The 18,320-nt window shown below is 37.9% G+C and overlaps 1 protein-coding gene and 1 long non-coding RNA gene across 3 annotated transcripts; both read left to right on the top strand.

Annotated features, from left to right (window-relative positions):
* The first annotated feature begins 9,847 nt into the window (after positions 1-9,847).
* LOC115975624 (protein DETOXIFICATION 51-like) lies at positions 9,848-11,701 on the top strand. Its single transcript, XM_031096488.1, has one exon. The coding sequence runs from the start codon at positions 10,024-10,026 to the stop codon at positions 11,650-11,652; it is 1,629 nt and encodes a 542-aa protein (XP_030952348.1). The 5' UTR covers positions 9,848-10,023; the 3' UTR covers positions 11,653-11,701.
* A 2,128-nt stretch (positions 11,702-13,829) lies between these two features.
* On the top strand, positions 13,830-17,814 carry LOC115978144. 2 transcript variants are annotated; one of them, XR_004088650.1, is made up of 5 exons: positions 13,830-14,193; positions 14,409-14,474; positions 17,004-17,097; positions 17,200-17,312; positions 17,433-17,814. It is a non-coding gene; the product is annotated as an uncharacterized LOC115978144 (long non-coding RNA). The 2 variants fall into 2 exon arrangements; XR_004088649.1 differs by lacking the exon at positions 17,004-17,097.
* The last annotated feature ends 506 nt before the right edge of the window (positions 17,815-18,320 follow it).

Genomic DNA, 18,320 nt, shown 5'->3' with positions numbered 1-18,320 from the left:
TGTAAATTTTACAACAGAGCCATAGTAAGTAGGCTAGGTCCAAATGGGTGACGGTCGGATTGGGTCAAATTTGATTATGGGTGGAAACAAGTTAGGCTGAAATGAGTGCATATCCCCGTTGCTCATACCTCAATGACCATATGATTTCCCGAGAAAGAGGGTTCTCCTTGTTGAGATTCCAACTCTAGCCGTGTAGCACCCTTGAAGAACTTGAAAACTCTTTTCTTTTCTTCTTCTTTTTTTTTTTTTTTTAGACATGTACTAACTTGGAGAGGGGAAAGAACCATTCTCTCTCACTTAAAGCAAGTAGTTCAAAAAGTGAATTACAGATTTCTTTACTAAACAAATCCTTTTTATACTTGGATTAGCTATTGGTGGATTAGCTATTGGGCGAGCCAACGAGGGATTTTAATTTGTGGCTTGAAATGGGACCAAAGAAAAATGAAAAACACTAGCTCCAACATGCCTTTGGCCTCTTGTCAACTCTTAACAATCCCAAAATTACCATTAACTATAATTTATTCCATTATAAAATTATAGTTACATTTTAATTTTTTATATGATTTTCTAAATCATCCCAAGACTCTATTACATAGTATTTAATCCCTCCATGAAATCATCCATAATTAAAAAAAAGAGAGTTAAAGGTTACTGTCACTTTATAAATCACTCCAGCTTAAGTTCTTCAGTCCCAAATTTAATCTCTTGATTATTTTTACATTCTTATGAAATCTAATTTCATTAAATATAAAATTTAGTAACTCCTTATTAAAATTGTATATAAGGTCTAACAATCTAAATAATCAATTCCCATTAAATCAATCTTAAATGGATGTTTTGTATCCCTTATCAAGATTATGGATTCCGTTTTGAAGAATAGTGTTCCGAAAAATGCTACATGTGATTACCTAACGAATTAAGATCTCACTCTAGCATACATCAAGGTAACTAACATTTCATGTTTGAATTCACATATCTCTTAGGGTTAAGAGTCAATGCAAATAGTAGTCATGATATTTATTTGTTTAAGTGACAATTGTGGGTGGAACAAAAAATCTCATAGTAGTTTAGTTCAATATACACCAAACACTTGAGACACACCAACATATCAATCAAAAGTCTCAACTTCCATTACTAAGGAAAATGATCATAATTGATATGTCATAGTTTTTATAAAATTTTCAATTTCACCACCAACTACGAATTAAGGTTTATGAATTTACAAGAATCTTGATTCAAATCTTCTATACGTGATTCTTATTCCTATATCTAAATCACATATAATGCATCTCATGGACTAAATGCAATGTCCAAAAAAACTCATGCACCATAGAAAATAAAGCACTTTTATTATTTAAAGAGTATTATTTCAATTGCTAGTGTGATTAGTTTAGTTTGTCATAACGCTTTGTGATATGCCTAGAAGGAGTTGGCACCTTAGCTCGGGAGTGGGGGAGGTTAAGGTATGGAAACAACATAAATAATTGACCACTGATCACCGAGATACACATCTTAAAGACTATGGCCCAGTAGAGCATCTAACCCCAATATGCAAGTTTAATTAGCCCATAAGGGGAAAAAATAGGCTTTTGCCCCTTTCAAAAAAACAATCTAGTATTTTGCCCTCTTTCCCAAATTAATTAGGGAAATGCCCCTCTTTTGAAACTTGATTTTCTCAAAATCGAGTTAAGCCCTATAGTGACGTTTTTAAGGATCCTATAGTGATGTTTTGTAATCTGATTTCCATGAAGTCGAGTTATAGGTAAAAAAAAAGAAAAACAATTGCATGTAACTTGATTTCATGGAGATCGGATTACAAAACACCACTATAGGTTCTTAAAACGTTACTATAGGTTCCTTAAAACGCCATTATAGTGCTCCAGAATTTTTTTTATTTTTATAACTCAATTTTGAGAAAATCGAGTTTCATAAGAGGGGCATTTCTCTAATTAGTTTGGGAAATGAGGCAAAATGCTAGATTTTCTTTTTTGAAAGGGGCATTTTGCCCATTTTCTCCGCGCATAAGGCATGGTCTAGTAAAGTTAGTCGGTCGTAGAATTCGATCAATTGAGGCATATAGAAATATGCCTACATTCAAGTTACTCCAATGAAGAAAACTATTTGATTGGCAAGCAATAGTATTGATCTATAAGAATTCTTGATGTGTTGCCCAAGCAAATTCGAGGAGCATTCCTTGTAGAACAACTAATTAGAGGTCTCATTGGACCCTATTAAAATAAGTCTACATTTCGTAAAAACTATGCTCATATTTAGTAAAAGAATAAATCTAGAAACACAATTTGTTCCATAATTTTTTTTCACAACTAGATAAATGACAAGTTATAAGCAGTAAAAAATAAATGTAATTTTAGTGGTAGGTCCTTGTAAATGTGATTCTCTATCACTCACAAGTTATCACCTTAGTAGATTATGAAAAAAAATTATTTCTATATTAAAGTTGTTACTAAAACAATTCTATAAAACTTTTTGAGCTTACAAACACAGAAAATCCCGACTTAAATATTGAACTTAAGGTCAACACCATACCAATACTCTCCGCTCAACTCTATCTTATTTAATAAGTAGTTAATTCTTATCAATCATATAATAAATGTGCATCGAAGACCTTGTTTTACTCGATGAGAAAAAGAAATCCCTACAAGAAACCAATTAATGAAAAATATTTTTGAATGATAGACTTTGAAAGTGAGGAATTAGAATCAACTTACTTTATTATTATTATTATTATTATTATTATTATTATTATAAAGAAGTGGTGTTGCAAATTTTTGAGCAAATTATTCCACTCTCTACCAATAAGATACTCAAAAAAACCTTGTAGATCAATAATGTAGTAAATGGAACTTAGAATTTTTGAACATATAATACATTTTTCAAATCTAATAATTCTACCATCCAGATTTCATCAAGCAAATCGAATCTGCTTATTGAATATGGTGATTTTAAGTGTTTCTTCTCTCATTTTTGTTGCTGAAGAATAAACCATCAAAGGTTTATAGGATAGCATTTATATACCTATGGCATTTAAATAGGGCTTAAATGAACCAAGTTGTTTGTGGGGCCCAATAATTTATGGGCCAGGCCCACTTGCTCACGGGGGGTCCAAAGGCCCAAACCGAAAAAGGTTATGGCCCGGAGATGCAACCGAGGACAGTTTAGTCCTCGGCAAACCCAAAGCCCCATTGAGAAGAGGGGTAAAAAAGAGATATAGGAACAAATTTGTAAGGATATCTAAAATATCTTGGGAAAGTTATCCTTACTACCCTTCCTAGATAAGACTCTGCACCTAACAGAGCCGTATTCTTCAGCTTTATCAACCATCCCCAACAATTCTGGGATTGGACTGATGGGACAAATATCAGTCTTGTAAAGGTTGACCCTACATGTGGACGAAGGACAGCGAACGCGGGCTAGTATAAAAGAAAAAGTAAGTAAATCTGGAAGGGGGCTCTGATCCTACCTCCAGAAAGAAAGACTCCATGGGTGAAAACACCTTAAGAAGACTTGCACATCATAGAAAAAACCCACCGTTGGGTAACCGGGGTAAGACCCTAATGATCCTTGGATCAAATCCGAGGAGCCCAACCCCATAGGATGCGACACTGTAGGGCTTAAATGTTCAAACCCGACTCCTTTTTCTACAGGAATTCCTCTAAAATCAAGACCGGAACATCGCCCCGTGACCAAAGGCAAGCTTCTCAAGCCCACTCTCTACAAATCATATTGTGAGGGATCTTTCATGTGCGAGCCCAACATCATTATTGGGCCACAAAAGAATCGTGTCCCTACAATTGGCGCCGTCTGTGGGAAGCTTGCACGTTGGCGCAGGTGGCGGTGGAGTCAACTCTCTAGCAAGCGGAAATTCCTGAGGTTTCCTCCGTCTCCGGCAACATACAGTTGTTGCTCCGGCATAAACTTCTGCTAGGGGCTACGCCTTGCAGTGCCAAGGGGGTGGGCATCTCTAGGGGCTTCCGGCCTCAAGCCAACTTTCCCCACCCTGGTATAGGGGCTTATGGTCGAAAAATGAACCAAGTAAGAAGAAAAAATCACAAGTTTTGGACAGAACCAAGGCCTTGCATGGTCCTCGGACTCAAGCCTATGGGGAAACCAAGTACAAAATAAGTTTTGGACAGAACCAAGGCCTTGCATGGTCCTCGGACCCAAGCCTATGGGGAAACCAAGTACAAAATAAGTTTTGGACAGAACCAAGGCCTTGCATGGTCCTCGGACCCAAGCCTATGGGGAAACCAAGTACAAAATAAGTTTTGGACAGAACCAAGGCCTTGCATGGTCCTCGGACCCAAGCCTATGGGGAAACCAAGTACAAAATAAGTTTTGGACAGAACCAAGGCCTTGCATGGTCCTCGGACCCAAGCCTATGGGGAAACCAAGTACAAAATAAGTTTTGGACAGAACCAAGGCCTTGCATGGTCCTCGGACTCAAGCCTATGGGGAAACCAAGTACAAAATAAGTTTTGGACAGAACCAAGGCCTTGCATGGTCCTCGGGCTCAAGCCTATAGGGAAACCAAGTACAAAATAAGTTTTAGACAGAACCAAAGCCTTGCAGGGTCCTCGGCCTCAAGCCTATGGGGAAACAAAGTACAAAATAAGTTTTGGACAGAACCAAGGCCTTGCATGGTCCTCGGACTCAAGCCTATGGGGAAACCAAGTACAAAATAAGTTTTGGACAGAACCAATGCCTTGCATGGTCCTCGGACTCAAGCCTATGGGGAAACCAAGTACAAAATAAGTTTTGGACAGAACCAATGCCTTGCATGGTCCTCGGACTCAAGCCTATGGGGAAACCAAGTACAAAATAAGTTTTGGACAGAACCAAGGCCTTGCATGGTCTTCGGACCCAAGCCTATAGGGAAACCAAGTACAAAATAAGTTTTAGACAGAACCAAGGCCTTGCATGGTCCTCAGACTCAAGCCTATGGGGAAACCAAGTACAAAATAAGTTTTGGACAGAACCAAGGCCTTGCATGGTCCTCGGACTCAAGCCTATGGGGAAACCAAGTACAAAATAAGTTTTGGACAGAACCAAGGCCTTGCATGGTCCTCGGACTCAAGCCTATGGGGAAACCAAGTACAAAATAAGTTTTGGACAGAACCAAGGCCTTGCATGGTCCTCGGACTCAAGCCTATGGGGAAACCAAGTACAAAATAAGTTTTGGACAGAACCAAGGCCTTGCATGGTCCTCGGACTCAAGCCTATGGGGAAACCAAGTACAAAATAAGTTTTGGACAGAACCAAGGCCTTGCATGGTCCTCGGACTCAAGCCTATGGGGAAACCAAGTACAAAATAAGTTTTGGACAGAACCAAGGCCTTGCATGGTCCTCAGACTCAAGTCTATGGGGAAACCAAGTAAAAAAAAAAGAAAAAAAAGAGGAGTTTTGGACAGAACTAAGGCCTTGTATGGTCCTCGGACTCAAGCCTATGGGGAAACCAAGTACTCAAAAAAGTTTTGGACAGAACCAAGACCTTGCATGGTCCTCGGACTCAAGCCTATGGGGAAACCAAGTACTCAAAAAAGTTTTGGACAAAATCAAGGCCTCGCATAGTCCTCGGACTCAAGCCTATGGGGAAACCAAGTACTCTAAAAAAAAAAAAGTTGTTTTGGACATAACCAAGGCCTTGCATGGTCCTCGGACTCAAGCCTATGGAGAAACCAACTACCCGGATGGGAAAGTCCTCGACTCAAATGCCGTAAAATGTTAAGGCCAATAAGAGTGCTAGGATGATGGCGAGACGCTCCACTATTCGGTAGCCTAAGGGGGCTGTTCATTTTTGCGGGTGATATGTTTTCGAATGATTACTTCCTACACCGCATAAAGCATCCAGTTCTAATCTCGGCATTGTTTCGGGCAAGTATCGTTATTCACAGGTGCGCATTGCTATGACAAACAACTTTATTAAAGTTATGGTGACATCTTTTTATTAGCAAGTATTTTGGCCTCAGTCGTCATTGATTCAAATGCTATATTATTGTGCCGAGCAGCGCTTGCAAATTTATAAAAACATAGAGACAGAACATGCGAAATAGAATAACAACACTTTTTATTAATATGAAAAATTATTACAACGTACAAAGAGGGGCTCAAACAAGCCTATACAAAAGGTAAACTGCCGAAGCAACGGTAACATTCGCAGTACAGATTAGTGAACAGTCAGGTGTCTTTTAAACTCGTCTTCAAAGTCTCTCCAATCTCTGCCTCAGTATTGCTCATGTTAAGATAAGAACCTTCTTTGGAAAAAGATGAAGGAGAAGGAAGAAGAAGATGAAGGAGAAGGAAGAAGAGGATGGAGGAGATGAATGAAGAAGATGGAGGGGATGAATGAGGAAGATGGAGGACATGAGTAGAAGAAGGAGGAGAAGAAAAGGGAAGAGATGAAAAGAAAGAGAAAGGAGCAAAAGAGGGAGAAGTGAAAGCACTAGGATGGATCTGATGCTAGGAAGACTAAGAAAGGGGGGCGGAGGGGGGCACCAGTGAACAAAGAGAGGAAGAAGCAGAGGCACTTAGTCCCTGCCTCGTTCCTGACTCCTAACACATTGGGACCATATTAGGTATGCTCGTAAGAGAGCGGTTGGTTATGATGATGGGAGTTCTCGACTCAGTCACGCCGAGAGTTTGACGTGATGAGCCCCTGCTTCGGATTTTGGCTGAAAGGAAGGCGAGACAAGTCTTGAGTCTCCGCCATCCTTGCCCTGACCGAGCCATTTCGAGCTTCGTTAGGACACGGTGTTTCTGGGAGGAGAATGGTTTTTTCATTGCTTACTACTTTGGTGAGTATATCTCAGGTTAAGGTATAACCGGAGAGTAAAAGTAAACTCTGGAAGAAATCTAAGGGTTTCAAATTTTGGGGGGATTAAAAGGATTCATCTGTGAGAGAAACAACTCTTGTTTCTCCTCTTTATATAGGGGACGAAGGGGAGAGTACTTAATGTGTTCAGATCCCCAAGGAAATCTGCAAACAAGAATACACCTGTTTCGTTCCCCCACGCCATCGATAACCGTTAAATCTAGGAGGTCTCGTAAAGGGAAGATATTAAAGACGCGCTTTGGATAACCAAACGGCATAGGCGCATCATGAAGAAATTAAGAGCAGCATCTTGTAGACCGGTACACTTCCTGGGCAGGTGAAGAGTCGCCAGCGTCAGTCAAAGGCTGAATTAAGTGAGTCACAATAAAGGCTTGGTATTACCAAAACCCCTCACTCCAACCAGGATGTTGGACAGCAGGCTTTTGAGGGGCTATTGTGGGGCCCAATAATTTATGGGCCAGGCCCACTTGCTCACGGGGGGTCCAAAGGCCCAAATCGAAAAAGGTTATGGCCCGGAGATGCAGCCGAGGACAGTTTAGTCCTCGGCAGACCCAAAACCCCATTGAGAAGACGGGTAAAAAAGAGATATAGGAACAAATTTGTAAGGATATCTAAAATATCTTGGGAAAGTTATCCTTACTACCCTTCCCAGATAAAACTCTGCACCTAACAGAGCCGTATTCTTCAGTTTTATCAACCATCCCCAACAATTCTGGGATTGGACTGATGGGACAAATATCAGTCTTGTAAAGGTTGACCCTACACGTGGACGAAAGACAGCTAACGCGGGCTAGTATAAAAGAAAAAGTAAGTAAATCTGGAAGGGGGCTCTGATCCTACCTCCAGAAAGAAAGACTCCATGGGTGAAAACACCTTAAGAAGACATGCACATCATAGAAAAAACCCACCGTTGGGTAACCGGGGTAAGACCTTAATGATCCTCGGATCAAGTCCGAGGAGCCCAACCCCATAGGATGCGACGCTGTAGGGTTTAAATGTTCAAACCCGACTCCTTTTTCTACAGGAATTCCTCTAAAATCAAGACCGGAACATCACCCCGTGACCAAAGGCAAGCTTTTCAAGCCCACTCTCTACAAATCATATTGTGAGGGATCTTTCATGTGCGAGCCCAACATCATTATTGGGCCGCAAAAGAATCGTGTCCCTACATTGTTTATGAACAATTTAAGCTCAACTCGAGAAAAAGCTTATTTATGTTTATTTATTTATTTTTTTTTAAAAAGGCCAATTTTAAGCCTTAAGTTTATGCTCTATTATTAAATGAGCTAAACTCAAATAAAATAATATGTTCATGAACATGATGACTTGATTTAAGTATATATGCAATTATATTTTTATAAGTATATTTGTCTAAAATATATTTATATAAACTTAATATTGAATTAGATAAGTTTGTTAATAGGTTCATATGATATGAAATTATTATTTGTATATTATTGATGATATAAATAGTCTATTCATGGTAAAATTTCATGAAATGTTGAAGAGGTAAAAATATATTCATAGTTTTACAATATATATGAAAAATATAAGTTAATTAAATAACTTATAAACAAGCTCAAGTTTGCTCAATAAAAAAAATGAACGAGGCTTTAACAAAAAATTTTATTTAATGACAAATTTCAAACTCAGCTCATATTCAAAAAAAAAAAAAAAAAAAAAAAAAAAAAAAATTCAAATAAACAAATTTAAACTTTTAATAGTAGACTGCTCTCTCTTGCCTACGTTTAAGCGGCAAACCATAAAAGGCCAACTATGAAAGAGTAAAGATATGAGGGAAACCTCAAAACTGATTTGATTTATGCTGTTTGATGTTGCATCTAGACTAGGCATTTTAACTGACAATTATTAACAGTAAAAAGAGTTTTTGGGTGTACGTATTTTTAAATAACAATTTTTAATTTTTTTTAAAATATATATAAATAAAAAATATATAAAAATACATATGATATTTTTTAAAAACTAAAAAAATATATTTAAATTCATATACTAAATATCATTTAGCTTCCAAATTACTGAATTTTTGTCTCTATATTCAGGTCAAAACTAAAAAAGTACACATCCAAAAGGAATTTGCTACAGGTCCTTTGCAAAAGTACTGGAAAAGCCGGAATGACCCCTTTTGCAAAGTACTCGAAAAGCGATTTACTCCAGGGCTATGATGGTCTTTCTGGCCGTCCCTGGCGTCCCGTTTCAACGATCCGAGGTGCCCGAATCGTTTACAAACTGTGACTTAGTGTGAGAACTGAGTAGGGACTGAGCGAGCACAGAGCTGATCCGCACTGTCCGTGGAAATCACCAAACTCTTTGTAAAAACGCTATTTTTACATATTGGAAATTGAACCCCACTGAAATATCTGACAAATTTCTGATTTTATTTTTAATAACCGACTAGTGTTAGGGACGTATAAATTAATATAATTTTTGTGTTATAATTTACTATGTGATAAACTGTGATTAGTAAAATGTGATGATATTCATGTAGATATATGTTTTTGTCAATGACAATTCGACACTTGATAAATTATGACACAAAATGCTTGGAGGTCACTTGTCAAAGGCCTTATAATTAAATTGATATTTTCTCATGTATAAAGTACTTGGAGGTTTCAAGAAAAAATATTTAAGTTACGGGATTTGCAATATTTTGTAATTATTTATAAAAAAAAAAAAAGACACAAAACTATACCAATTTATGTGTCCTTAATATTATTCTTAATAACGGCTCAGAGTAACAAAATATTTACTGTTTTTTATATTTGGGATTCAATTTCATTTATTAAGCAGGATAAAATAAAGAAATTTATTAAAAAAAAGAAACGGAAAAAAAGAAGAAAAAAAAAGAAGAAGACGGCAATAAAGAAAGAAACACATTAAAAATAAAAAAATAAAAAAAAAAACCAAAAGAGCCCTTCAAAGGCTCACTCGTCTCATTATATAGCCATACCCATACGTCCTGCCCTCCTCAAACCCACATGTATCCTCTATACAGTATCCATTTGCAAACTGAGTGAGTTTAGAGTGCTCTTCAAGAGAGTATCTCTCAACAACTGCAAGCAAAGTCTGCTGGCATGTGAAACAAGTTAGGGCGGTTTGTTTGATCATCACCGTTCGTCTTAAACCACTTGTTGTAGTTGTTGTTGTTCTTCATCATGAAGAATTCAAACAACCCCATCTCTGTGACTATGAAATCAGAACAAAAGCATTTCCTAACCCACCTCATTTTGGAATTCATATGGCTGGCCAACCCTTCAAAACTTGACTTAGCTGAGAACCCAAAAGCAGAGCCTGAAGAGAAATCACAGTTTGCTTTACCAACACTCTCTGAGATTGTCACTGAAACCAAATCACTCATCACCCTCGCCTTCCCTAATATTCTCACTGGGCTCATTCTCTACTCTCGCTCTATCCTCTCCATGCTCTTCCTTGGCCACCTCGGTGACCTCGAACTCGCCGCTGGGTCACTCGCCATAGCTTTCGCTAACATAACCGGCTATTCCGTACTATCAGGCTTAGCTCTAGGCATGGAACCCCTCTGTTCTCAGGCTTTCGGAGCAAACCGTCCAAAGCTTCTCTCTATAACCCTTCACCGTACAGTGATTTTCCTCTTAGTGTTTTCAATACCCATTTCGTTTCTGTGGTTCAACATGTCAAAAATCCTTCTTTTTCTACACCAAGACCCAAATATCACTCACATGGCACACACCTACCTCATCTTCTCTCTCCCTGACCTTTTCACAAACTCTTTCATTCACCCAATCCGCATTTACCTTCGAGCTCAAGGAATCACTCACCCAGTGACGTTAGCCACACTCGCTGGCACTGTTTTTCTCTTACCCATGAACTTTTTACTCGTTTCCCATTACAAACTCGGCGTGGCTGGCGTAGCGGCTTCCTCAGCTTTCTCCAACCTCTTCGCCCTCTTATCAGTTGTATTATATGTATGGGCCAAAGGGCTTCACGAGCCAACTTGGACAGCGCCAAGCCGAGAGTGTTTCAAAGGATGGAAGCCACTAGCTCGGCTAGCGGCGCCGAGCTGTGTCTCAGTTTGCTTAGAATGGTGGTGGTACGAGATCATGATCGTTTTGTGTGGGTTATTAGTGAACCCAAAAGCGACGGTGGCATCAATGGGGGTATTGATCCAAACGACGGCGTTTATATACGTTTTCCCATCATCGCTGAGTTTCGCGGTGTCGACAAGAGTGGGGAACGAGCTAGGCGGGAACAGACCGTACGGGGCGAAATTATCAGCAGTGGTGGCGGTATTTATAGCGGCGATAATGGGAGTATCAGCGATGGTATTTGCGACAGGGATGAGGTATAAGTGGGCGTTGATGTTTAGTTCAGAGAGAGAGATCCTAGAGTTGACAGCAGCAGCTTTGCCGATCCTAGGGCTGTGCGAGCTTGGGAATTGTCCTCAGACAGTGGGGTGTGGGGTCCTGAGAGGTAGTGCCAGACCCACCACTGCTGCTAATGTGAACTTGGGTGCTTTTTACTTGGTGGGTATGCCTGTTGCTGTTGGGCTTGCTTTCTTTTTCTCTGTTGGCTTTTCTGGACTTTGGGTTGGGCTCTTGTCAGCCCAGGTTTGCTGCGCTGGCCTTATGTTGTATGTTGTGGGGACCACTGACTGGGAATTACAAGCTAGGCGGGCCCACTGCCTCACCACCTCCGCCGACGTCGAGGTCGACGACGCTCTTCATTTTCAATCCTCCGATGCCCTTCATGTTCATCAAGACCAGCAACTGCCTTTGATTTCTATTGCCGTCGCTTCCTCTTTGTGAATAACCAAGATTTGTTTCTTTTTTTTCTTCCCAATATTGGAGAGAGAGAGAGAGAGAGAGAGAGAGAGAGATGGGGCCGGGTAAAGAAAGAAATTAAAAAAAAAAAACTAGTTTTTATGTTTTTTTTCTTTCTTTCTCGCTTTATAATTGTTATTTATTTGGTGTGGGGGGTATATATAATGCTGTTCCTGAATTTTGGCTAGAATTAATGCTTGCTGGCTAAAGGAGTGCATTTCGCAATTATATTTAGCTAGCTTTGTTTTGTAAACGTGTTTATTTTTATTAATTTTATTATTAGTATTTTTTTCAGAAGCGTACATGCTAAATAAATACATACATACATACATACATACATTTTGAGAAACATCAAAATAAATATATGAGAAATACTTAATTTGCATAGATAGAGAGATCTGGGGTTGGGGAATGGGGATAAATGGTAGTACCCATAATAAGGGAAGAAAAGCCTAGGAAGAATAATTCAAAAGGAAAGCTGTACAAAAGAATTGACGGTTCAACTCAAATGGGGCAATGTCTCAAAAATTCAGACATGTTTGATCTCTACCATTTATTTTCAGTCGCGTGGGCTTGACAAAGCCTTTTAGAAGTATCCGAGTGGTATGGATATCTAGCTGACACATGGCAGCTTTAAGGTCATTTCACGTCAGACCCCCCCCCTTCCCCTCCTCCTCTATCTCCCTTTTTTTTTTTTATAATTTTTTTCTCTGTAATAATTTAGCTTAACGTGGTCCAGTGACTTCAGTGGCGGTCGTGTTAGTTTCACCCTTATCTTTTTGGAAGCCTCTCCATCAGGTTGGTCCAAACTTGAAAAAAATCCTACTTTAATTTTCTGCATGTCCAGCCTAGCCTAGTGCCTCAACTGTGCGTGGCGATGGTGAATCGTTCATGGAATTTTCCTCCACCACTTGGTGTTTATCATTGCTTTCTGGTCTGCTCATGGTTATTACACAAACGTGGATGCCTTAGCTACAATAAGTTGCATTCGGAAGCTAGCGTTGTGACTTGTGAGGTCATGAATTTTGAAAGAAAAAATAAAAACTATTAATAATTCATTAATTTGGTCATGGATATAAAAGTTATGGCAGAGATTTGAATTCACAATGTAGATCATACACTACTTTCCCACGATTATATATAGGAGTATATACTCCTCTCTCTCTCTCTCTCTCTATATATATATATATATATATATAAAGAGGGTTGGTACAACAGGTTGAAAAGTACCAGCAATTACGCGATAGCCAGGCCTATAATTATCTCCTGAAAGTTTTCCTCCTATAGTGCCAATATATTGCCAAGTACGTATACGTAGTACGTACTCTCGTTTTTCCATGTATAATCCCTTTTGCATTTCTTGCAACGACTAGTCAAATTAGTCTAATTTTGGTGGAACCAAGGCTTTGAATAAGCTTCGGAATATGTTTATAGAGAGGATTTCGATTTTCTCACGTTTTCTAAATATATACTATCCATACACATCATTGACATCATGAGATAAATATAGAAATTCTTAGAAAAATGTGGATATCTGATGTGAAAGTGTGAACATTATATCTAAATAATGTACATCAGGTAGTGGAAAACAACAATATTCTTTATAAATATATCATAGATATCAAAAGCCTTGAATCTCAATTGACAACTCTTAATATTTCCAATGGATATATTTAGGTGGGACAATGATGTCACCCTTTTGTCTTGCAAATCTCGATTCTCATGTTCAAGTAAGCTTGTCCTTCTACCATTGTCCTCTTTATTATAAATGTAGGTACATTGGACTGGTAGATCCTATGGATAAGCAAAACAGTACCAAAGTCGAAGGTACTTACTAGCGGCAATGTAACCACACCGCTATTGGGGTCGACTGATGGAACCGAGGCCGACAAACGGAGGGTGAATCTCGTTTCGATGCTAGTGCGGTGATGACTTCGGAATCTGCAGCCTCAAACCGATGTGTAGCCGAATTGAATCGATGAGCTCTGAAAAAAAACTGGGTTTTTATTTTAATGATGAAATGCATTGTTTCATTTAGAGGTTTAAAAAATAATAATAATAAAAAAAAAAAAACGGTGTCGTTTTGAGCTAGGGTTTGTGGAGTATAAATACTTTCTTTTCTCTCCCAACACCCTAAGTCTCTTAGCCTCAAACACTCAGAGTCTCACTCTCTGACCTTAATTTCTCATTGCTCGCCGGCACCATTGCTGGGTCTTTGCTTCACCAGTCACCACAGGTCCATAGTTGCCATTTGAAAAAAAACTGGGTTTTTATTTTTAACGATGAAACGCATCATTTCATTTAGAGGTTAAAAAAAAAAAAACACACACACAAAAAAACATAAAACGGTGTCGTTTTAAGCTAGGGTTTGTGAAGTATAAATACTTTCTTTTCTCTCCAAACACCCTAAATCTCTCAGCCTCAAACACTCAGTGTCTCACTCTCAGACCTCAATCTCTCTCGGCTCGTTGGCACCGCTACTGGGTCTTTGCCTCACCAATCACCACAGGTCCATAGCCGCCGTCGGTAACACCCACTTCTCTCTCTCTGTCCCTCTCTCCAAACATTGATTTAATTTAATTTTTTATAGCAAATTGAAATGGAGTTGGAAAACATATGTGTACAAAATACAAATTAAAGAAGTGGAATTCCTTCAGTGCTATTGGTAGTGTGCTTTTGTCAAGCGTTGTGTGGTACTAGTAGAGTAGTAGTAGTCTTCTAATTTTTTTTTTTTTTTTCAGCATTTTGATTTTTAGGTGGATTGAGCCGAGAGAGTTCTCACTCTTATTCAATCCTTTCATTGAGAGGTAATCACTGAACACTAATCACACACTCTCTCTCCAAAAAGTACTATTTTTTTTTCCTGGATTTTGATTTTTTAGGAAGATTGAGACTGAGAGAGTTCTCACTCTTCTCCAATCCTTCTCCGAGTTAATCTCTAATCACTCACTATTTAGAATTTTTATGTTATTATCTTTATATGTATTGGAAAATTTGCAGGGAAATCAATATAAATTTTTTTATATCAATGTTTCTTTTATTGTTTTACTCTGCTATTGATTTTCTTTTAATTATTGAATATGAGATGTTACATACTTATATACTGCAGTTGGTGATGGTAGTTGATAAATGGAAAATGCAATTATAGATTGAGTTATTAGGGGCTTTTATTAGTATGCGGTTGTTGTTAGGTATATTATATATTTGCATTTGAGTGTTATTTAGAACTGGGTTTTTGCTAATTTGGTGAGTGGGCTATTTGACATTGTTGTGGAAACATTGTTTTTTTTTTTGTTGGTTGGAAATTTTTTTTATTAGATGGATATCGATGCTCCACTTGGATCTAGTGCACCTGGGTAGCCCCCTCCTCCAAACCCACCTGAACCTATAGCACCTATTGGACTTGGTGTGTCACTTCCTCCACTGCCACCTAAACGAGGTGGTAGGGACCCATCTATAGTATGACAACACTTCATTAAGTTGGCTGGTGGTGATCCCAAGAAGCCAAAGTTTGAATGCAACTATTGTAAAAAGCAATATAATTGCCATGGTAGGACAAATGGTACTTCGGGCATGTTGCACCACATGGAAGTGTGTAAGAAGTGGCCTTTTCCCCGTAATGATAGACAAAAAACTTTGTCTTTCCAAGCTAAGAGTGAAGGGGAAAGTGGTTCAAATGTGCTAGTGGTTGCAAACTATAGTGAAGAGAGGATAAGATTGGCGTTGGCAAGGATGATTATTATTGATGAATTACCTTTTAAATTTGTGGAGCGTCAAGGCTTTCAAGAATTTATGAAAGTAGTTGAGCCTAGGTTTCCTATTCCCCTAGCACTACTATTGCAAGGGCTTATATGAAAATTTATACTAGTGAGGTGGATATTTTGAGAAGGACTTTTGTTGGGCAACGGTTTGTGTGACAACGAATACTTGGACCTCCATACAAAACTTGAACTACATGGTAGTCACCACACATTTCATTGATATTTATTGGACTTACCAAAAGAAAATCTTGAACTTTTGCCCTATAGTTAATCACAAAGGGACCACCATAGGTAGGGCGATTGAGTCATGTTTGTTGAAGTGGGGTATAAACCGATTGTTTACAAAAACTATAGAAAATGCTAGTTCTAATGATGTGGTTATTGATTATGTGAGAAGAAAATAAAAGAAAGAGATAGTAGCATATTGGGTGGTGAGTTCATGCATATGTGTTGTTGTGTGCATATCTTGAATTTGATAGTACAAAGTGGGTTGAAGTCCATTCATGAATCAATTGTCAAGATTTGGAATGCGGTGCAATATGTGAGAGCCTCTCCCCCAAGGTTTGAGAAGTTTCAAGAATGTGTTGAGAATGAGAAAATTAAAGCAAAATGTTTGTTGTCTCTTGATGTGCCAACAATGTGGAATTCAACTTATCTCATGTTAGATTGTGTTTTGAAATTTGTGAGAGCATTTGATAGGTTGGAAGAGGGGGATGGGCATTACAAACTTTATTTTTATGAAGTGGATGGAAATGGGAAAAAGCCCATTGATCCTCCTAACTATCTTGATTGGGAAAATGTCAAGACCTTTATAAAATTTCTTGGCATATTTTATGAGGTTATACTTAGATTTTCTAGGTCCTTGTTTGTCACTTCCAATACATACTTCCACAAGTTAATTAGCATTGAAAATCAATTGCAATAGTTGTGTAGTATTCATGGGGATCCTCTTTCGATGAGTATGGCTGGAGAGATGGGAAAAAAAAATATGATAAGTATTGGGGAAGTATAGATGATATTAATTTGGTGTTTTTTGTTGCTGTTGTTCTTGACCTAAGTTATGATTTGAAGTATGTCAAGTTTTGGTTCAAGGAATGATATGAAAAGGACAAGGGAGATGCGATGAGCTCTAGGGTTCGGGATGTGTTGAAGAGGTTATATACGAAGAAAGTGGGTCAAAATGGAGTCTTGAGTTCTAGTGGTAGTGGTAGTAGTGCTTCATTTTCTAGGGACTTTGGGGCAAGTGTTGGTAATGCTTTTGGTCGCTTTAACACCTATAATACTAGGTTTAAGCAACACTTGGCAGACAAGGACAATGTGGAATGCAAATCTAAGTTGGATAGGTATTTGTTGGAATCTTTTGAGGATCTTGATGTGGAAGATTTTGACATTTTGATGTGGTGGAAAATGAATTCTTCTAAATATTGAGCCCTTTCTTAAATTACCTGTGATGTGTTGGCTATTTTTGTCTCTACAATTGCATCCGAGTCTACTTTTAGTATGAGAGGGCATGATTTGGATTCGTTTTGTAGTTTACTATCTCCTAATATAGTTGAAACTCTTATTTGTACCCAGAATTGGTTGAAGGATGCGAAGAAAAAAAGACCAATAAAGCTTCGGGATTGCATGAATAATGTGGAGGATATGGAGGGTTTTGAGATTGACACTAGTAAAAAAAAAAAAAAAAAGTTCATTTTGTTTATTGTATGCATCAATTGTTTATTTATTTGCTCGATGCTTAAGTATCATTTTGTTTTGAATGGGATTGTAGAAATTGCATTAGTTTGCCCAATGCCTATGGAGGAGGATCTAAGCACCGTTGTGTTGGATGATGATGAGTGATGTGCTACTCTTTGCCTGGAGTTAGTTAGTAGTTAGTATAATGTAAGTATACTTGCTATTATCATTCATTTGTGCTAATTATAAATATTTTATTGTTTATAAATTATAAATGTTTTATTATTATTAACATGTGTTTATTTTGTTTTGTTTTGCATTTTGTAGGAGTTCTAGAATGATACATAGTGCACAGACTTACTAGACAAATGGACTTACTGGAATTAGCATTCTTTTGCCTATATGCTAATGATATTTGTACATGTTATTGGTAGTGGACTTTTCACTAATGGTAGTTACTAGGTAGTTAGGGATATGATGATATTGGGGATACAAGCAATTAACATTCTTTTACCTAAATGCTAATTTAATTTGTATATCTTTATTTTGGCATTTGTGGACAACAACAAATGGTTATGTAATACGTTATTAAGTGGATACATTGACACTTATTATTATTGACACTGACACACACACAATGACACTAGTATGGTCCATGATGGTGTTTTGGAAAATGAACTCTTGTTGAGACAATTTACATACTATCTATGAAAAGGGTTTAAATGTTTTATGAATGAATACTTGAACATGTTTTTATCTATATATGTGAATAGGTTTAAGTATAGATGGACAGTTCTTGATGGATAGGTTTTTATATTCATGTGATAAATGGATAAATTAATTTGTTTGTTCATATGATAAATGGACAGGTTTTCCAGGCTTGGGTGGAGTATTTTTGTCCATTTATGTTCATGTTCATGTGATAAATGGACATGTTTAAGTGTATTCATGTCCTAAACAAGTTGTGTACATTGGGCTTAAAAGCCTAATTTTTAGATTAAAATAAAATAAAATAAAAAAAGTTTTTTTTTTCAAACTAATTAAACTGACTGCAAAAAACCGTACCGCTATAGATCGGAAAACCAACCTTAGTCGGTGTGCATTAGTTCTAATTATGAGAAAACCAATCTCTATCGGTTTGATGTAAATTTGGGAAAAAATCAAGCCGACCAAACTGCGCACACCCCTAGTAGATCCCTCACCCCTAGTAGATCC

This window comes from Quercus lobata, chromosome 2 (assembly GCF_001633185.2).
Source record: "Quercus lobata isolate SW786 chromosome 2, ValleyOak3.0 Primary Assembly, whole genome shotgun sequence".
Taxonomy (NCBI): Eukaryota; Viridiplantae; Streptophyta; class Magnoliopsida; order Fagales; family Fagaceae; genus Quercus; species Quercus lobata.
The sequence above is the reverse complement of the archived record's forward strand: the minus strand, read 5'-3'. Positions and strand labels throughout refer to the sequence as shown.